The sequence below is a fragment of the Trichomonas vaginalis genome, chromosome IV, assembly GCF_026262505.1.
Source record: "Trichomonas vaginalis G3 chromosome IV, whole genome shotgun sequence".
In the NCBI taxonomy this organism is placed as follows: Eukaryota; Parabasalia; order Trichomonadida; family Trichomonadidae; genus Trichomonas; species Trichomonas vaginalis.
Genome location: NC_067206.1, coordinates 34511362 through 34532501, shown reverse-complemented (window position 1 = coordinate 34532501; position 21140 = coordinate 34511362). Strand labels below are relative to the sequence as shown.

The window sequence follows — 21140 nt, the reverse complement described above, 5'->3', positions numbered from 1 at the left end:
ACTTTGAGGTAAACAGATATAAGAATAATTTAATAGCGCTTTTAGACCAAGCTTCGAATTATCTCTACTTACAGAAAGATAGAGAATCCAGAAACTTGGATTACTACGAAAGAGAATATCAATTCAGGCATTCAATGAAAATTGCAGCAACAATCTACTCAAATTCACTTTTTATGACAGAAAATGTACGAAAGGAGTTAAAATATTCTGATGGAATCGCTTACATTAAAAAATTAATTTCAATTTCAATATTTCCATCATTATTTACGATCACTGAGCGTTGCAATGCAATAAAATGCTTCGCCTATATGATATCTCGATTTCCTCAAGAACTAAATCGTCAAGATAAAATTATTGTAATCCATTGCATGGAATTTGTCAGAATTCGTGGCGAAACAGGTACAGGCCCAATTAATGCAGCATGTCTAGCTGCAACTGCCAAACTTGCTTTGGTCAGACCAGAACTAAAAATTGCCTTACACAAAAGAATTGAAGCTCTACTCGATCAATTCAAGAGTCTTTCGATAGAGATGAAATGCGCTTTATTAAAGGCGATATTTCCAATCGATCATACTGCGAAAATCATAAAAGATGTTGAAAAATTGATCAAACAAAAAGAACTATTTGACAACGATGCTATACACGCCCTTGCTATACGTGCATATGTTAGCACACTCGTTAGATTGAACAAAACATCCAAAGAAAAAGTCCGAAATGGAATTATGAATTCATTAGCCCCAAAGATCAAGGAATTCGAATCAATAGATGCCAAGAAGTATATATTCAAGACTTACGGCTATTTATTACAAAATGTCGAGGAATTATCGGAGCCGATTTTGGAAATTTTGACAGACAACATTTCGAATCGTACTGCATTCCAACAGCTCGGATACTATTACATCAAGCAAAAGAACCTTGAAAAAGCGAAAGAACTTTACGATTTAGCATTTTCTCATGTTAAAATCAATTTTAATATGACTCCCGACCCAAAGATTCACAAAATGCTCTTCAAATTAGCTATTGCCTTTCCTGAATTTACGGAATGCACAAAACGTTGCATAATTATAAGATTAGATGTTATGCATGCTTTGTTTTGCGATTTTGCCTTGATTTCCCATGCTCATCTTCCAGAACAACATGATGCAACCATGAAGACCAATAAATGGCCGGATTATATTGACGTACGAACCAAAAATCTTTTTGACGCAAATTTAATTTATCAAAGTCGCTCAGAGATCAAGAAACTCACATTCTTCCAAAAGATCAACTGGAATGACTTCGATTTCCTTCACGGAAACACAGGACATTTTTATTTTCTCTCAAGCCAACAAATTTTTGCAGATCAGGTATCAGCATTTTCTACTATCGTTAATTATCGTCGCGATGTGAGGCATCTTTTGCCAATTTTCAGCTTTGCATTAAAAGATCAACAATCTCACCCAGAAAGACCAAAATGCCAAGCTTCTGATGTTGCAGAATTACTAGGAAAGTCATCAAATTACTACAATACCTCTTTCTTTATCACATTAATACATTTCCCACAATACATTGACAATCCATGCATCATTACTTTATTCGAGGATCTTATATCGATTCGTGATACATTTGATTTGATGACTAAGCAACATTTATAAATTTATTTTTTATATGTTTTTTTTTCTTTATTGACTAAAGTTGTTTGTATTCATAAACTGACAGCATTTACAAAAATAAGTAATAAGAAGTTGAAAAAACAAAATTTTATTAATTATTTTGATATCTTACTAATTCTAATATTAACAGCAGCCACTCTTCTTAGCTGTGAGCTGTGTCTGATGAGTATTCTGTGACTGTGTAGCATATTGAAGGATTTCTTGAATTATTTTTTCGCGATCACTGCCTTCTTTAGCAGAAAAGAGGAAACTCTTAACAAACCTACCTTCATATGCATTATTATCTTTTAATTCATTGCAAACACCTTCATCGAATTTATTTCCAATTAAAAACTTTGGAATACTAGGGTCAATTGATTGATTATCAGCGTCTTGTAAGAGAGTTGCAATATCAGCATGAGAGTCAGGGTTTGTAACATCATAAACATAAAGAAATAATTGGGCATTTTTAAGTCCAACCCAGTTAAATGAACGGAATCTCTCTGTACCGGCAGTATCAATGAAAGTTATATCATACATATGTCCATTAAGATTCTGGTCTTTTAGTTTGTGATATGCTAATTGTGGTGTATAAGCTACATTCTCTTCAAATTTGTCGTCAACCATTCTAATGACAATGCAGGTTTTACCTACATTGGATGAACCTATTAAACCAACTTGAATTTCTGTATTCTTGATTTCCTGAGCCATTTTTTTTTGAACGATAATCAATGGAAAAATTATAAAAATTTTGACATTCAAAAATATTTTGGAACTTTTATAACAAGAAAGAAATATATATTTTATAGTATCTATTTTTATTGTCAAACATTAAGAATAAGTATAATTTTTAGATTGATATTTTGATTTTGAACAATTAAGACAGGGTTCTAGCAGATATTTCAATGCCAGATTCATCCTGTTGCATTTATACTAACAATTTGATCATTACTTGTTTTGCTTTGTATAATTGATATAAAACATAAAGAAACAAGTAATTTCTTATGAGAATTAATAGGTTGGAATAACAGTCTTTGGTTTCTTCTTTTCTGATACAAACTTTTTAATTTTCTTTCCGGCTGGAGTATGAATAAGAACTGGTGGGATTACAAGACACACTACTAATGTTACTGTAATGAGAACAAAAATATTCAATATTCTATTAATAAATCCAAGCAATAAAATTGAAACAATAAATTCAAGGGTGTCAATTTTGTTAGGAGTGAATATTGCGCGATAAGAGATATCGAAAAACATATATACATAGCGAGCAGGTATCCATGCGTAATGAACAATTTCTGCAATTGGTCTAATTCGATCTGGAGCATCTTCAGCAGTTTCTGGTATTTCTGTAAGAAAATAATCTTTGATTTTATTGTTTAAATCAAAAACAAAGATTAATTGAAACAATGGAATTGAAATTATTGCTAAAATTGTTGGCGGAATGTAAAGAAAATACAATATTACATAAAGCAAGAATACAGATAATATAGATCCCATAATGATAAGATAAAGTTTGATATTTTTTAAGTATAAAGCTAATTGAAATTGATCGATATACTCTTTATAAGGCGTCAAGAGATTTGTAAGTCTGTTTTTGATGATCTCTGGAGTATACATATCTGGTTTTTCTGGTTGATAATCTTGTGATTGCTCTTGGTTATTTTCGCTCATAAAAAATTACAAATAGTATTGAATTTTCTGACATCAATATCAACGTTTGTAAAGGTAGGATATATATATCCTTATATTTTGAAGGCTTCTATCCATCTGTCAATTATCAGCTGTCACTTTTATAACAATGGATTTTGACGAGAAATGGTTTTCAACGGTAGAACAAGCAGTTATCGCTCAATACAATAAACTCAAAGTTAAAGGAGATATAGATAACTCCGTTCTTGCAGGTTTTTTACTTTATAACAGTGAAGAAAATAATCTTAAAGTAATATCACTCGCAACAGGCACAAAACTTATGTCTGGCGATCAGAGAGATAAAGACAAAGCGATTGGTCCGATTTTTGTGCATGATTGCCATGCCGAAATTTTGGCTCGTAGATGCCTTCAAAAATGGATATGGTCAGAACTTAATGATTTATTCAAAGAACGTCATCTTGATCCGAAATACACGCTCCATTTCTACACTAGCACTCCTCCATGTGGAGATTGCTGTGTTCATATTAAACCTGATGCTGTTCTCGTTGAAACAGGAGCAAAACCATTTGGATGGGATCAAAGCCAACTAGCTACTTCTCCACCGAACATTGTTCGCGGAAAACCAGGTCGTGGATCAAGATCTCCTGTTATGTCTTGTTCTGATAAAATAACAACATGGATTCATGCAGGACTCGAAGGAAACTTACTGTCTTCATTTGTGGATCCTATTTATCTAAAAACAATTTGCGTTGGTAATGGAAATTTAGAATCTTGCCAAAGATGCTTCTTCAAACGGCTTCCAAATACTTCTGACGTCAAAATAATATGTGGAGTGTCAGAATGGAAGCAAAATCTGGACTCTCCAGCTGCTTCTTCTGTTAGTTATTGTATTGGAGAAGATTATGAATTAATTTCACCAAAATTTGGAAGAAAATTCGGTGTTATCCCAAAGAACCAAGAAAATCCACGTTTTATGCCAAGCGTATGTGATGCAATGATGCTTAGAAGATATTGTTTGAAGAAATCAATTAAAAATATTAAATTTGGAGAGGCAAAGCTTCAAAACAAAGAATACAATGACAAGAAGAACAAAATAAAAGAAGAACTACTTAAACACGGAGGTACTTGGGCTCCAAAACTACAAGAAGAAAAAGATTGGGAGTATGATGAAGAAAGAATGACACCAAAACTTCCAGAACGGGAGAGATAGATAGAATTAACAGGTTTTCTTATTGTTTAATTCACAAAAAATAATTATATTTTTATTCATACATAAAAAGTTAATATAATGTTGTTTGTTGTGCTAACATCCACTAATACCATAGTGTCTTTTAAATTTTTTCGACTTTTTTTTAAATTTTGGAATATTTTTCTATAAGAATCTTCTTTTGAAGGAAATGGAATGGATTATTCGGTTTTTCATACAATACATATAAAGGTTGTCTTGAAACTACATGTTTTCAAATTTTTCGGAATATTTGACTTCAAAAAAGCTTGTTAAAGCTCAAACTTTCTTTGCATTTGCTAGGAATGTCTCAGCCATCTTCTTGTACTTGTCGTATTTGGTCAAATTTTCGAAATAAGTTATCAAATTTTTCTTTTTGAGTTCTTTGCAGACTTGGGGATAGAAACTCATAGAAACAATGACAGATATAGCATCAGCAGCATGGTTTTTCTCGGAAAGCAACTCAACTAAAGTAGATGTGAAAGTAATATAATCAGGAACGAAACAAACATGAGAAAGCTTATCAAATGTACTGAGAGCATTAGTGAATATACGTGGCTTATTCGCTTGTATCGTCAATTCAATATATTTCGCCAAAAAACCGCTTTCACTCAATCTTTTGAGGAAATTTTCATTTAATTCAGCTCTTCTTATTGTTGACGAAACAACGAAGTGCATTCTGTGTGGATCAGCAGCCAAAGCAGCAGTTAGAAGAGTAGGGAATCCTTCAAGTGATGTCGCCTTCGAACGATTCTCTTTTGCCTTGAAAATGACCAAGAAAACTCTCATTACTTCGATTGGATGTTTTTTATTTTCATTCATCCACTGAGTATTTTCGAGGAGGAATTCAGGGCCTGTCTTGTTTGATGCCATCTTGAGAATGACTATCCATGGAAGAGGACTCTCATTCGTTCTGTAAAGAAGTGCATTCAACAATGGAACAGATGCTGGAATCTTTTCTATCTTCAATAAAAGTGTCATTACACTTTGCCATATTTCATCATCTAATAAATGTTGAGCGGCTCTTGTGTAATCCAAGCCACTTCCGACATCACCGTAGATAATGGCCAAACCATTGTACGCTGCACAAATCGTTCTGACGTCTTTGGAATTGACGTACATCAAGAAAATCGAACGAATGTGAATTCTTCTTTCTTTCGCGTACATTTCGTATTTGGTTATGAGGTAATGGAATATGGCAAGATACATGTAACCACATGGTTTATCATTAAGTTCGTGGAGAAAAGAGAAAAGATTGTCGAGAATCGGCCAAGGATTAGGTAATGAAAGTAATTGCTTGATGTAGAAGCTGTAGAGGATCAGCATCTTTTCAGGACGCAATTTTATCATCTGAGTAATGGTCTCGCAGTGCTGTTGGCCAAGGAATTTCGGTGAATCAACAAATAATATTTCATAACAATCAGCAATGGCATCAGCAGTTTGTGGACTAACAGGATATGATGTAAAGAACTTAGCTTTCTCAAATAATTCGATAAATTGCTTGTTTCGCTTCATCATTAATCTGCAATTTGTCATAATTGTATTCAAAATCTCTGGAGGAGTCCTCGGATTGACATGTTTGCTGATAGGATCCCAGAATGGAGGGAATTGGATCGGTTCAATGGTTTTTGCATAATATTCAAGATATCTTACAAAAAGAGTATTGTTATAATCACCAAGAATCTCATCGGCATGGGCGGATTCTGATGTTTCCTCTTCTTCTGTTGTTGATGTATAACTATAATGAGATGAAATCGTTGGTTCGCTTTGTTTTACTGGTTGTTGCTTGGACTGATATTGTCTTTGGTCTTGTGGTTGCGATGGAGCTGATCCTGATGAACTCTTTCGAGATGGTGCCGGTGAATCTGATTCAGACTCTGATTTTCCTGGCTCAATGATACTATCTGATGTAGTTGATTGATCTTGAGCCATTTTATCTCTCATTTCTTCATCTTTATCGATAATTTGGAGGAATTTTTGGATATCATATAGATGAGTACCTGGAAATGCAACTTTTCCCCTTGCAAATTCATCTCTAATTTCTTCAAATGTTGGTCTTTCTGCTGGTTCTCTATGCCAGCATCTGCGTATAAGCTCCTGCATTTTTTGAGGAGTAACTTTTGTAAATTCGGGTCTTTCGTCGTTCTGTATAACAGCTTTGAATATATCATTGACTTTAAGGCCTCTGAAAGGACGAACATTTTCGTTCATTTCGTATAAAATCATTGCAAATGCATAAACATCGACTTTTCTATCGTAATTTGTAGACTGAATAAGTTCTGGAGCCATGTAGTTAGGTGTGCCAATCTTAGCTGTCATACCAACTGATCCGTGTTCTTCGAATCTGGCAATACCAAAATCGCAAATTCTTGGGAATAAACGAGAATCGAGTAAAATATTAGCAGCTTTAAGATCTCTGTGAATAATACCTAATGAGTGTAAATGACACATGCCATGTGCTATACCAATTGCGATGGCTGTAAGTTGAGTTCCAGAAAGAGGCTCAACTCCAGCTTTCTTTCTAACGTATTTATCGAGAGAGCCATTCGGCATAAATTCTGTTACGATTGTATATGGTGGTTGTGCTGTAAAACCAATGAATGGAACTAAAAACATATTATCACAACGAGCTAAGGTTTCAATTTCACCAATATATCTTCTTAATCGATTTCCTTCTAATCTTTCTGCGAAAATTTGTTTTATTGCACATTCTGTTCCTGTTTTTTTGTAAATTGCTCTATGAACTTCACCAAATCCACCTTTTCCAATTACATCACCAAAATCAAAGTCTTCCATCTTAACGACAAGCCTTGATTCTTCGTGGCTGAATTCTTCCAGGTATCTTTTATAAACACTCATCGAATTCAATAAAAATTTTTTAAACGTCTACGTTTTCGTAGGAATATTACATTATATAACATCAAAGGTTTAAAAAATAAAAAGAAATCTTGAAATTGAAATGATTTTCTTTACAATAATCGTCAAAATGAATGGATTCTGAATATAAAGAGCCAGAAATTGATGCTACATCAGGAAAACAGCATACAAATAACTCAATACAGGGTAATAATGATCACGATGAAAATTTTATTGATGTTTCTCAAGTAGATGACGAAATTTTAGAATTAATTCAGCTGACTATTGATCAAGATACAATTTCAGATAGAACAATCGCAATATTAGAAAATGTTAAGACATTTACTTTCCAAAAACCATTCATTTTCCCAGAAAATTTTAATAATAGTAATTTAATTACAGTATTCTGCCGTTTATTAGATTGTGTTGGCATACTATCAGAACTAAGTATTATTATTTTAGGGAATATCTGGCTTGAAATCGAAGTAAAATCTCATGAATTGTTTTTTGAGGACGAACTGATTGATTCTGTATTAAATGTCTTCTATCATGCTGAAATACCTCTGAAAATACATACTCTTCGTGCATTATCGAACTGTTTTAAGACAAGTCAAAGAGTTGCTGAATATGCTCTTAATCAACCAGACTTTATTCAACTAACAGGTGAGTTACTGTCTATTGACCATTATTCCCTACGTAATGAACTCCTAGATATGCTTTCCATCATTTCAAAATTTGGAAATCCAGAAATCCTGCAGCCATTTTTCGAACCATTATTAGATATGATAAGTATTAACTATCCTAAGCCAAGTTCTTTCGCAGCAATGTTTGTAAATACAATGGTTAAGAAAGATATATCTCTAGCCAGAAATACAGAAGATTTTCTTCTAAGATTACTCAATGGAATGAAATTGGGATATACTGATACACTTGTAACATGCATAGATACTATTTGCGCAATAATTCAGAGCATAAAGAACTCATTTAAAGATAGTTCACAAAAGATCTCTGATTATGTAGATTTTTCGCCACTGTTTAGTGAACAGTTCATGAAATACATCAATACGGCCATTTCTAGAAAACTTATTGAAGATTCCACAGAAATTTACAATCTTCTAGCAAATTTAAGTCCAGAGATCGATGAAACGTGTTGGGAGTTTGGTTTGATTGAAGAAACCTTCGATAACATGGAAGGAGTCTCATCAAGAAACAAAATTATTATTTTATCTTATCTTTGCACTTATTTTAAGAACTCTCCGAATGAGAGACGCGAAGAAATGGCTTTGCGGTTATTTGGAGAACTTTTACAAGTAATTGAAAATGTTGATGATTCTCAAACAGTTTTATTCCTCCAAACAATGATAAATATAAATCCAGATAATAGAATTGAGGATTTTAGTGATGAATGGCTCGAAATATTAGATTCATTTTGTGATAACGATAATGAAGCCATTTCTATAATGGCACAGCAATATCTTCAACAACTTGAAGAACAAAATTAATTTTCATTTATTTTTATTTATAAAATGTTTTAATTTTCTGTTTTTTTAAATTTCTTATTTTGTATTTTGTTCTTTGAATCCATGGGTTCACCATACATCACCACACTCACAAGCTAAAAGAAATAGTAATTGTTTAAATTTCCCCGAGAGCGAGATTTTTTTTTATTAAACATCTAGACATTATTTAATATTTGCATACATATAGCTTTTTTTCCTTATTGTTTATGCATACCACAAATGGAAATGCGAATTATGGTGGATAAAAAACAATAAGATTGAATCCAGATGAAAAATGATTTAAAACATCCACCAGAGGAATATCAATATTTCTTAATCTAATGTTATAGAATGTCAGATCTGACATAAATTTGAATTCTTGACGCCGTCAAAATCATGATTTCAATGTTAATTCAATCTTCAATTATATCGAAAATGAGCAAATATGGATATATTCCAATCTGTTATTGCACATTCTGTCGTTTAAATGAATTCTGATATAATGATTTGAATTTTTTTTTCACAAAAAAATCATAATTTAGAATGCTCGGAATACTTGCTTTGCGCAGAAGTGTAGTCAACGATGCAGTCTACGACGACGACGACAACTGGGGTCTTAAGCTTTCATACCACTCACCATGGGGTGTCTTTTCTATTGGTTATGATCGCAACGAAGACGACGACAACCTCCACTGGCGCTGGGGTCCAGTTGATTTCGACTTAGAACTCAACGAAGAAGAAGAAGAACAAGACGACGACAACTGGGGTCTTAAGCTTTCATACCACTCACCATGGGGTGTCTTTTCTATTGGCTATGATCGCAACGAAGACGACGACAACCTCCACTGGCGCTGGGGTCCAGTTGATTTCGACTTAGAACTCAACGAAGAGAAAAAACAAGATGATAAGTACAAATTTGGATTGAGACAAACTAGCAGAAAATTACCTCTTTCATTAAGACTTCCACATGGAAAGAAACCAACATTCAGACCGTGGATACAACCTATCCCTTACCGCCCAACTTTCTATCCAAAGTTTCCACCAGTTAAACTTTCCCGCGGCAAAAAACCACAATCAAATATTAACCAAGACATCATAAAGTACATCACGCAGCAAATAATAAAGCAAAAGACACCAGGTATCGGAACACCTATTACTGATGATATTCATCCTTGGTTTTGAGTAAACTATTTGCCAACCTCTTATTTCAATTTAAATTCTTTAAAAACACTAATTTTGAAGGTAGATAAATTTAAAACAATAGATATATTTTTATATTCAACATAAAATAAATAAATAAATATATAAATAAACATTCATATAAAATTACTTTCCAAGCTTTTCCTCTCTAGCTTTTCGCAAGTTTGCCATCAATCTTGAACTTTCCCTCTCCTTCGCCATGAGGTTATTGATAAGTTCAATTGTTGCAAATTCTTGGTCACTAAGCTTGGCTTTGATCAACCTCATATCGGCCGTCTTTCCTTGTCCGATACGAGTGATCTCTTCTCTCAGTTGCTTTTCTACACGAAGTTTGTCCTCAAGTTCTCGAATATTTGCTTCCAAAGATTGAATCTGAGAAGCATTTTCTTCTTCTTTTTGTCTTGCAGCAGCCTTAGCTTCAGCATATCTTTGATGAGCTTCTTCGAGTTTCTTCTTTGATGCTGCGTTATCTTGACTGCGACTTTCAACTTCTTTTTCAAGCATCTTTCGAGTCTGATCGATTTCTTCTCTGATTTCAAGAAGCTTCTCTTGAGCTTGAATTCGAGCAGCATAGTCAGCAATTACATCAACAGCTTCATTCAAGTCATTGCCTTGATATCCAACAGTTCCTGCGCGTTGCAAGACTTCTGAAACTGATTTTCTATCATTCCGTGCGAGAATAGAACTCTTCTCCACAATTTGAATAACTCTTTGCTGGATTTCTGTGGCCATTGGGAATGTGACGCGGGCAGCACCATTTGTAATTGTAGAAATGATCTTTGCAACGAAGTCTCTCAAAGAAGTAAGTTCTACTTGGACTTGGTTGCGAGAATCGTTGTAACTATTGAAAGCAACAATCAAATCTTCAATTGTCATTTCTCCAAATACTTTAACCAATGAATCTCTTAATAGTTTGAGATTTGAAGCTGTCTGAATTGCTTGAACTTGCTTGCAAGACAATGCGGCACATAGTTTGTCAATAAAGATTTGAAGATTGTTAACTTGGGATTGAGCTTGAGCCAAGTTTGCTTCAGTTTCCTTGAGCTTGTCTCTTGTTTGTGCTTGCTCATCTTGTGCGGCTTGTGCCTGTGATTTAACACGAGCAAGTTGTCCATCAAGATCAGAAACTAATTTATCCTTCTTTCCAAGCTCTTCAAGTTTTCCTTCTGCTTCTTTCTTTTCGTCATTGACTTTAGCCAATTCCTTCTCTGTTTTAGCAAGTTTGTCATCAACATCTTTCTTGTCATCGGCTAGTTTCTGGAATTTCTCTTCGAGATCCTTCTTCTCGTTGTTTGTCTGTGCTAGTTGTCTTTCTGCTTCTTTCTTGTCTTCTGTTACTTTGGCAAGTTGTTCCTTAAGTCCTTCATTTTCGCGTTTCAAGTCATTCAATTCATCACCAGAAATCCTTGAAAGGTTATCATGTTCTCTTTCTTTCTCCTTAAGTTGCTTCTTGACATCAGAAAGAGCTCTCTGAAGCTGTTCATTGTTCTTCACTGCTTCTTCATGAAGAGTTTCGTTTTCTTCTTGTAGTTCTTTAACTCTCTTTTGAAGATCTCCTGCAGTTTGGTTCAATTTCTTCTGTAATTGATCCTTTTCTTGTTTGTTTGCTTCGTTTTCTTGGTTAACTTTATCAAGGTCTTCTTTAGTTTGAGCTGCTTTATGTTCTGCATCGTTCTTCTGTTGTGTCATTGCTTCCAATTTCTCTTGCAATCCTGCAACATCTCCATTAAGTGATGCAACTTGTTGCTGATGTTTCTTGTCATTGATTTCAGCCTGTTTCTGGAGGTCTTCGATTTGTTGTTTGAGTTGCTCAATTTCATCGTCTTGTTGTTCTTTCTGCTTGTTCTTTTCTTGTTCAACTTGGTTCTTCTGCTGATTGAGGGCCTTGATTTGGTTCTCAAGGTTTTCAATTGCATCTTTATGTTCTTGATTTTCTTGTTCTTGTTCGTTCTGAAGATTTCCGATCTTCTTTCCAAGAACTTCGTTGTCACGCTGTGCTTGAGCAAGGGACTTCTGTAGATCTTCAATTTGTTCTTGGAGATCCATGACTTGGTTTCCATTTTCACGATCTTTCTGTTTCGATTGCTTGTTAAGATCGCTGATTGTCTTCTTTTGTTTCTCCATTTCTTCAGTATCTTTAGCAACTGTTTGCTTGAGTTCTTCTTCTTTTTCATTCAACTTCTTGCCAAGGTTTTCGTTGTCTTTCAGTAATTGTGCACCTTGCTTTTGAAGTTTGGCAATTTGATCCTGAAGATTTTGGATTTGATCAGCGTTTTCTTTATCCTTCTGTTGCTTCTGCTTATTCAAGTCATTGTACTGTTTCCTCTGCTTCTCAAGTTCATCGTTATCCTTAGCAATTGTTTGGTTAAGTTCTTCATCTTTGGCTTGCAATTTCTTGTTTGCATTATCATTGTCTTTTTGGGCTTGGTTCAATGCAGCTTGCAATTGTTCAATTTGTTCTTTAGCTTGTGACATTGCTGCAGCATTTTCTTTGTCTTTCTGTTTTCCTTGTTTGTTGAGTTCATTCAACTGGTTATTGAGTTGATCTTGTTCTGCATTTCCTTTAGCAATTGTTTCAGCAAGTTCTGCTTCTTTGTCAGCCAATTTCTTTTGTGTTGTCTCGAGATCGCGTTGGACTTGTGCCAAAGTGTTTTCAAGAACATCAATTTGATCCTTGAGTTCTTCGATTTGAGAATTCGAATCTTTCTCCTTTTGTTTGTTCTGCTTGTTGAGATCGTTGATTTGTTTCTTTGCATTTTCAATTTCATCGTTATCTTTGGCAATGACATTTGATAATTCTTCTTCTTTCTCAGCAAGTTTCTTATTCAAACCTTCGTTATCTTTCTGTGCTTGGCTCAAGTTCTTCTTTAATGCTTCGATTTGATCATTCAAGTTCATGATCTGGTTATTGTTGTCGTCATCCTTTTGCTTGGCTTGCTTGTTCATTTCACGAATCTTTTGATCATTTGCTCTCTGCATTTCTTCAATTTCTTTATTGAGCTGTTGAATTTCTTCGTCCTTTTCGTCATTGAGTTTGTTGTTATCTTGTTCTTGCTGTGCTTTTTGCTGCTGTAATTGTTTGAGCTGGTTCTGGAGTTTCTCAAGTTCAGCTTCATATTGCTGATCCTTTTGATTTTGTTCTTCTTGAAGAGCAGCAACTTTCTTGTTAAGATTATCATTATCTCTTTGTGATTGGTTGAGATTGTTCTGGAGATCTTCAATCTTATCTTCAAGATCAGTAACAGTTGATGCTGCTTCTTTATCTTTCTGTTTCGCTTGTTTGCCAAGGTCGTTAATTGTCTTCTTTGCGTTCTCGATTTCTTCATTATCTTTAGCAATCGTTTGTTTGAGTTCTTCTTCAGTTGCAGCTAATTTTCCTGCTAAAGCATCATTATCCTTCTTTGCATTTTCATTTTGCTTTGTCAAATTCTGGATTTGTTCTTCAAGATCTGCCTTTTCTTCAGCAAAGTCTTGTTCTTGTTGAGCCTTTTGTTGCTGAAGATCCTTTAGTTTCTTATCAGCAGCTGCTTTATCAGCTTCATGTTCCTTCTTTTCGTTCTGTAATTCAGCTTTAATGTCTTCTAATTTCTTGGCAATTGCTTCATTCTCTTTGTTCTTGCTTGCAATGTTAGAAGATTGATTTTCTGCCTTGTTTTGGAGCTCACTGATTTCTTCATCAGCATCAGCCAAAGCCTTTTCTTGATCATTGAGTAACTTCTGCTGTTGTGCATTTTCATCAGCGAGTTTAGCATTTTGTGATTGTAATTCTTCAATTTCATCAAGTAAAGCATCTTTTTCTTGGCTGAATTGCTGCTGAAGGGCATCTTGTTTCTTCTTTTCGTCCTTTTGAACAGCATTCTTAATTGCTTCAACAGCTTCGTCTAATGATGATGCACCATATCCAAGTTTATGAGCTTGTTCAAGTACATCAATAATTGCGTCTCTGTTTTCTTGTGCTTGTTCACGTTGTTTCTCAATATCTTTGAAGATTTGTGACTTCTTTGTTGGAGAAGCACCTGGTTGAGGCATAATCATTCCGTTTGCATCATAGAACTTCTTAATGATGTTTTGAGCATTTTCAAGTTCGAATTGTAGCTTCTTCTCATTCATTACAACATCTTCAACTGCTTCAGGAAGAGGAACAGCTCCATTTGTTTCAAGGAATTGCTCAACTTTGTTGCGTTCGTCAACAAGTTTCTTGATTGCTGGAACAACTTTATCTGAATTAGGAGTGCTGATCATATCTTGAATTTGGGAGAGAACTTGTCCTTTGTTGTTAAGATTTGCCACTGTGTCGACAGCCTGGTCTTCATCGACCTTGATGATTGCAAGGTTTTCATCGAACTCCTTTGCCTTCTGGAATGACATTTGTGCTGCTTGGAGTCCTGTATCTGGATCAGAAACACCAAGAGCTCCAATAATTGCCTTGAGTTTTCCTTCGAGTTGATTCTTTGATTCAGCTTCATCAGTAAACTCTTTAGCAATGTCATCAGCTTTGGCTTGAAGTTCTTTGATTTGTTTCTCTGCAGCCTTCATCTTTGCAGCATAATCCTTGTCTTTATCATCGCTTGTCTTTGTTGCTGTATCAAGTTTCTCTGATAATTCATCGATCTTATCCTGCATTCCTTTGATCTGTGCTTGTTTAGCATTGTTGTCATTCTTAGCTCTGTCTAATTCATCACCAAGTTGTTTCTTAACAGTATTTGTGATGTATTCGGAGGCTTCAATTGGATTATCACCAATGTATCCTAATTTCTGGGCTCTTCCAACGATTTCTTGAGCACAAACCCTGTCTTCATGAGCTTGATTTCCTTGTTTAACAGCATTCTTTAATGTTGTTTCGTTTGGATTGAACTCGAAGTTGAATGCCTTTCCAAACTTCTTGTTATATGCCTTGAGATTATTTAATTCTTCTAAGTTCTCCTTGTATTGATTAGCGAGGGAATCAACTTTAGAAGCAATGTCTCCGCCTTTTTCTGGAACTTGCAATGTACTCATCATATGCTTCCTTTCATTAGCAATGTTTGTTAATGTTTGAGGAAGTTCTGCTTGAGATACACCTATGTTTCTGCATGCTTTGTCTAATGTTGATTGAGCACTTGCATTATTCTGAATTGCCTTGAGCAAATCATCATTGTTTGTTGCTCCTATAGCATGCATTGCTTGTTCAATGAGATCCTTGAGATCAGAGTTTTGTTGTGAAAGTAATTTAAGCTGATTTTCAGCATTCTTTCTCTTTCCTTCTTCAGCATCAAGCTTGGATTGTGTTTTATCCTTTTCTTCAGCCATTTGCTGTAATTGTTCCTTAGTTTTGGCCAAATCATTGGCTGTTTCATTCAATTTCTTCTTGATTCCTTGTTTCTCTTCATTAGAATTCTTCAACAATTCTTCATGGGTCTGTTCTTTATCTGCTAATTGTTTCTTTGTATCAGCAATTGCTTTGTTCAATTGTTCTTTAGCCTTTGCACAATCAGCATTTGCTTTATTAGCTTCTTCCTTGAGATCTCCGTTTTCTTCTTCTAAAGCATCAATTTGTTTCTGTAAATCTGATGTGATCTGTGCCAATTTCTTCTGCAACAAATCATTCTCACGTTTAGCAGCTTCGACATCATTCTTCGACTTTTCCAAAGCATTGCTCATATCAGTGTTGTTTTGAGCAGCCTTTTGTTCAACTTGAGTCTTTTGAGCGTTGAGATCATTGATCTTTTGTTCTTGATTCTTTAATTGTTGTTTAGCTTGTTCTAATTCTTCTTCAAGAGCTTTGGCTTGTGCTTGATTCTTCTTATCATTTGCATCATTTTGCTTTTGCATTTCATCCATTTGTTCTTGTGCTTTTTGCAAATCTTGAGCATTTTGTTCTTTCTGCTTAGATAATTCTTGTTCTGTTTGTTGTTTCTGTTGCTGAAGTTGCTTCAACTGATTTTCTAATTTCTCTAATTCTTCAGCGTATTCTTTATCTTGTGTTGCCTTATCACCTTGCAAATTATTGATTCTCTTGTTGAGAGTATCATTTTCTCTTTGTGATTGAGCCAATTGTTTTTGTAATTGTTCAATTTGATCATGAAGATTCTGGAATTCAGCATTTGTTTCTTGTTCTTTCTGTTTGTTTTGTTTGTTCATTTCTTTCATCTTCTGTTCGTTTTCATCTCTTAATTGTTTCATTGCTTCATCTTTATTCATGTTATCCTGAGAAGCTGCTTGTAATTTCTTCTTCAATGATCCATTCTTTATCTTCAATGTTTCGCAATCTTTTGTAAGTTTTTCAACTTCATCTTCTAATTCATTGATTCTTGAAGCATTCTTATTATCATTGTTCTGTTTCTGAGCAGTCAAATCTTTATTCCTTTGCTCAAGAGTTTCGATTTCATCATTAGCATTCTTTAGTTGATTTTCTAAGTCTTTCTGTAATGTTGCTTGTTTCTTTGCATTTGTATCATTATCTCTTTTGTTGTTTTCTAGTTCTTGCTTGAGTTGTGCTGTCTGATCTTCGTATTGTTGCTGTAACTGAACTAATTTCTGTTCTGCTGCTGTCTTTTGAGCATTTGCATCTTTGAGTTTTTGTTCATTTTGTCCATTAAGAGCTTTAGTTGCTTCTAATTCGTTCTTGAGATTCTCAACATCTGTATCATATTTCTTATTAAGAGAATCATTTTGCTGTTTGACGTTATCCAATTCTTTCATTGTTTCATTCAATTTGCCTTGGATTTGGTCCTTTTCATCGTTCAATGCTTGAGCATTCTTTGCATTTTGGTTCTGCAAATCTTTCATCTTTTGTTCTAAGTTTGCATTGTTTTCTTTGGTTTGTTCTAATTCACCACCCAATTCTGAAGTTGTTTGTGACAATTTCTTCTGAGAAGCTTCTAATTGTTTACTTAGATTATCAAGTTTTCCTTGCAATTGCATGACTTGGTCATTAAGAGAAGCAATTTGTGATGTTGCTTGCTGCTCAGCAATTTGCTTTTGCTGAGTAATTTCTTTGAGTTTCTTCTCGAGATCATCTTTTTCTAATCTCAATTGTGATAATTGTTCAGCATGTTCATCATTAGAATTCTTATGTTTCTTCTTCAAAGCATCATGTTTAGTCTTGAGAATATCGATGTCTTTCTTCAGTTCATCGATTTCTGCTTCCATTTCATTGATTTGTCTCTCGGCTTTAGCTTCATTTGCATTCTTTTGTTGAGACATTTCTTTAAGTTTAGCAGTCAATGATTGCAATTCATTAACCAACTGTTGAATGTGAGATTCTGATTCTGAACTTGCCTTTTCGAGTTTCTTTGATAAACCTTCGTTTTGTTGTTTGTAATTTGCATTTTCTTTCTGTAATGATTCGATTTGGTCTTCGAGATCTATTTGTTTTCTGATGTAATCTTGTTCACTTTGGCCTTTAGCTTGCAACAAATCTTTATTCCTTTGTTCATATCTTTCGATATCTTTCTTTGCTGAATCCAAATCTGCTTTGAGCTGTTCATTTTCATTTGATAATTTCTTGGCTTGTTGTTGAGCTTCTCTTTGTGTATTTTGAAGTTGTTGATCCAAGTTATTGATTTTATCATTGAGTTTCTGTTTCTCTTCATTCATTTGTTTCTCTAAATCTCCTTTCTGCTGTGTAGTATCCTTTAATTTGTTGTTTGCAGCATCAAGATCTCCTTGTAATTGTTCGATTTTACCAATTAAATCATCTTTGAGTTGTTGTGTTTGCTTCTGAAGTTGATCATTTTCTTTGTTTCTGTTGTTCAAGTCATTCTGGAGCTGTTCAACTTGTTCTTCATAGAGATTGGCTGAATTTTGAAGAGATTGATTAGTTTGATTGATTTGATTGGTCAAATCATTTACGGTTTGATTCAATTTTTCAATTTCTTGTTTTTGATTTTCAATTTGAGAATCAGAAGCTTCTTTATCTTGTTGAGCTTGCTTCGTTTGTTGCTCTAATTGTCTTGACGTTGCCTGTAATTTAGCTTTAGTTCTATCAAGTTCTGAACCCAAATCAGTGATTGCTGTTTGCATTTTATCATCATTGTTTTCTTTCATCTTTTGGAGTTCTCTTAATTGTTGTTCTGTTTGTCTTAATTCTTCTTTAGTCTTATTGAGTTGATTTGTTAAATCATCGATTGTTTGTTGATTCCTCTTTTGAAGGGATTCTCCTTCTTTATGTAATATATCTAATTCTCTTTGTTGTGATTGTATCTTATCTTCATTCTCTGCATTGTTATGCAAAGCTGTTTGTAATTCATCTTTTGCATTGGCCAGTTTTCTAGCGATTCCTTGGTTTTGTCTTTCCAATTCTTTGATTCTGTCATCGCTGACTTGTTTTTGAGTTGTTAACTGTGCCAATTGTCTTTGCAATTGTTGGATCTTTTGGTCTTGGCTGTGAACAGTCATTGCAGCATCATCCAACTGAGATTGGACTTCTCCTAATTGTGATTCATTTTCAGAAATTCTGTTTGTATGATTCTGAATTTGTCTTGATAATTTATCGATGTTTCCATCTTTGTCTTTGATTTGGTTCTCGAGTTGTTCGTTTTCTTCAATGAGTTTCTTGTTTGCATCTTGGTAACCTTGTGATTCTTGTTTGAGTGATTCCAAGGCTTTCTTTAGTCTGCCGAGTTCTTCATTCAAATCATTCTTTTCGTTTTCAACTTTGACAATTGTTGCAGAACTGTCTCCGAGTTGTTTCTTGAGATCCTCAATCTTCTTCTTGTGTTTATCATTGATTTTCTCGAGATTTGCAAGTTTGGCGTTCATTTCTTCTTGTTCTGATTGAACATCGAATGCTTTTGCATCTTTTTCTTGTATATCACTCTTTAGCTGAGAAATCTTTTGGTTCTTATCATCTAAAGATGCTTGTAATATTGTTGTATTCGATTGTAACTCTGCTTTTTCATTTGATAACTGATCCAATTGTTGTTGCAAATTCTTTAATTGTGTTTCAAGTTTCTTGTTATCATTGATTTTCTCTTCAATCAAATTCTGCATTTCATCATTTTCTCCAATCAATTGTTTGATTTGAGCTTGTTCTCTTTGTATTTGATTGCCTTGTTCTTTGACTGTTTTATCAAGAGCTGTCTTTTCTTCTTCAGATTTCTCGAGTTTCTGTTCGAGATCAGTTATTTGTCCTTCAGCCTTTTCTTTCTTTTGTTTCAGATCATTCAAAATCTGTTTGAGTTTTTCGTATTCTTTGGCTGTTGTTCCCAAAGAATCCGCTTTCTCTTCTAAAACAGATTTTTCATCAAAAGCATTTGTCAATGATTGTTGAAGATTCTTTGCTTCGATTTGAGCAGCATTTAGCTTCTTCTGCATTGACTCATTCTCTGCTTTGATTGTATCCAATTCGTGCTGCAATTCATTGATCTGTTCGTTCTGTTGGATACATTTATTCTTCAGTTGTTTGTTCGCTTCTCTTAAATCTTTGAGTTTACTTTCTTTTTCTCCATTTGAAGTTGTTAAATCTGCTATTGACTGCTGCATCTCCTCTTCGTTTCTCTTTAATTGAGCAAGTTCTTTCTCAGCTGCATCTGCTCTTTGCGTTGCTTTCTTCACTTTGTTTTTGGCGATGTTTAGGACACCTTGGAGCTGATTTATTTCTTCGTTTGCTCTCTTGGCTTCGTTCATTGCCTCATCATATTTAACTGATGATGTTGATAGTGCGGAAGCATTCATTGCTGTTTCTGAGCGTAATTGAGATAATTCTTCTTCCATCTTCGTATTTTGGTTCTTAAGAGATTCGCAAACTGAGAATAATTGTCTTTGCTGACGTTTAAGAGTCTTAATTGCGTTTTCCCGGTCAAGTAAATCTCTCTTTATACGATCAGATTCACGCATTGACTGATTGAGCTCATCACGTAACTGTGTTTCAGTTTCTTCGTGATTGGCCATGAGAGATGGTATTGTTTCGTCATCATATCGATGCTTTAATTGAGAATTACGTTCTAATTCTTGTTTAAGCCTTCTCTCAACGGAATCAACACGATCTTTGCATTGCGTAGCGATTTCGATCATCTTTGATTTCATTTGTGTTGTATATTGCTTGAAAGACTTCTGTAACGAATTCACTAATTTCGAAGCTGTCTTTGAATCGGTCTGTAAAGCCTTTAATTTTCTATCTAAGTCAGAAACATCGACTTGTGCAAAGATATGAAGGAATGTTGGTGAGTTGAAATCTTGAATTGTTTTTTGAGGTCTTGAAATTTCAGATTTTTGCAAAATCGAAGTAGATGAGATTGAGTTAACACGTAATTGTGAGTTTTCATCCTGTAATGACTTTAACTGTTCAGTTAACGAATGAATAACACGCAATCTATCAGCAGATGTGGTGATTTGAGAGTCTGCGAAGGAAAGGACTCTATCACCCATAACACGAAGTAGTTCAGTGCGCTCATCATTAAAAATCGCTTCATATTTATTGATTTTTTGAATTAACGTATCAATAAATTGCTCTCTTCCATCGTTTAGCATCTTACTGATAAGCTCATCGATCCTCTGAGATAGATAATTGCTCGATATTTGCTCTTGTAATAACTGACGAACGATTAAATCGGAAGAAATTGATTTGATTGAATCTTGAAGTGATTTAATAAAGCTTTTCTTTCGTTCCTGATAAAGTTGAGCCACAATCTGCGCCGAATCATTTACTGGCGAGTATGTGGGGCTCGACTGAAACGTAGTCATCCCCTGAACAGGAAATGAATCCGTCACTTTTTCCAATTTGGCGCGAAATTTTCTGACATTATTGATTTCTTCAGTTATTGCATATTTTTGACATTTAAGTAGCTCGATTACTATTATATGGTAGAACTATTCTTAATTAAACATAAATCTTTTCTCAAGGATGCTTTTTTGACCAAAAAATTATCATGTTATGAAAAATATGTTCAAATGCGAACAATATACAATAAATTATTCATAAAATTGAATAACTTGAAAGTTGACATGATGATCAATACCGAAATCTTTGAGCAAATCCAATTTGATAATAAATTTACACACAAATCATATGATTGTAAAAATATTAATGTTTTGACTAAAAACAGTTTTAATATATATAACAAACAAATATAAAAAGTTAAATAAAAATTAAAA

The 21140-nt window shown here is 34.2% G+C and overlaps 8 protein-coding genes across 8 annotated transcripts; 4 read left to right on the top strand and 4 right to left on the bottom strand.

The window, feature by feature from the left end:
- Positions 1 to 173: 173 nt before the first annotated feature.
- On the top strand, positions 174 to 1634 carry TVAGG3_0220790 (armadillo (ARM) repeat-containing protein family; the record flags this gene model as incomplete). Its single annotated transcript, XM_001316534.1, has 1 exon — positions 174 to 1634. The coding sequence occupies one exon, from the start codon at positions 174 to 176 to the stop codon at positions 1632 to 1634; it is 1461 nt and encodes a 486-aa protein (XP_001316569.1).
- A 67-nt stretch (positions 1635 to 1701) lies between these two features.
- On the bottom strand, positions 1702 to 2350 carry TVAGG3_0220780 (myosin XI tail binding; the record flags this gene model as incomplete). Its single annotated transcript, XM_001316533.2, has 1 exon — positions 1776 to 2342. One exon carries the CDS (start codon positions 2340 to 2342, stop codon positions 1776 to 1778), a length of 567 nt encoding a protein of 188 aa, XP_001316568.1.
- Positions 2351 to 2431: 81 nt separating this feature from the next.
- On the bottom strand, positions 2432 to 3305 carry TVAGG3_0220770 (uncharacterized protein; the record flags this gene model as incomplete). The annotated part of the gene is made up of 1 exon (XM_001316532.1): positions 2643 to 3305. The coding sequence occupies one exon, from the start codon at positions 3303 to 3305 to the stop codon at positions 2643 to 2645; it is 663 nt and encodes a 220-aa protein (XP_001316567.1).
- A 127-nt stretch (positions 3306 to 3432) lies between these two features.
- TVAGG3_0220760 (adenosine deaminase protein) lies at positions 3433 to 4494 on the top strand (the record flags this gene model as incomplete). Its single annotated transcript, XM_001316531.1, has 1 exon — positions 3433 to 4494. The coding sequence occupies one exon, from the start codon at positions 3433 to 3435 to the stop codon at positions 4492 to 4494; it is 1062 nt and encodes a 353-aa protein (XP_001316566.1).
- Positions 4495 to 4585: 91 nt separating this feature from the next.
- TVAGG3_0220750 (protein kinase protein) lies at positions 4586 to 7406 on the bottom strand (the record flags this gene model as incomplete). The annotated part of the gene is made up of 1 exon (XM_001316530.1): positions 4789 to 7368. One exon carries the CDS (start codon positions 7366 to 7368, stop codon positions 4789 to 4791), a length of 2580 nt encoding a protein of 859 aa, XP_001316565.1.
- Positions 7407 to 7430: 24 nt separating this feature from the next.
- On the top strand, positions 7431 to 8961 carry TVAGG3_0220740 (armadillo (ARM) repeat-containing protein family; the record flags this gene model as incomplete). Its single annotated transcript, XM_001316529.1, has 1 exon — positions 7500 to 8867. The coding sequence occupies one exon, from the start codon at positions 7500 to 7502 to the stop codon at positions 8865 to 8867; it is 1368 nt and encodes a 455-aa protein (XP_001316564.1).
- A 306-nt stretch (positions 8962 to 9267) lies between these two features.
- Positions 9268 to 10046, top strand: TVAGG3_0220730 (uncharacterized protein; the record flags this gene model as incomplete). The annotated part of the gene is made up of 1 exon (XM_001316528.2): positions 9408 to 10046. One exon carries the CDS (start codon positions 9408 to 9410, stop codon positions 10044 to 10046), a length of 639 nt encoding a protein of 212 aa, XP_001316563.1.
- Positions 10047 to 10119: 73 nt separating this feature from the next.
- On the bottom strand, positions 10120 to 20732 carry TVAGG3_0220720 (A-type inclusion protein-related family; the record flags this gene model as incomplete). Its single annotated transcript, XM_001316527.2, has 1 exon — positions 10191 to 20729. One exon carries the CDS (start codon positions 20727 to 20729, stop codon positions 10191 to 10193), a length of 10539 nt encoding a protein of 3512 aa, XP_001316562.2.
- Between the last annotated feature and the right edge of the window lie 408 nt (positions 20733 to 21140).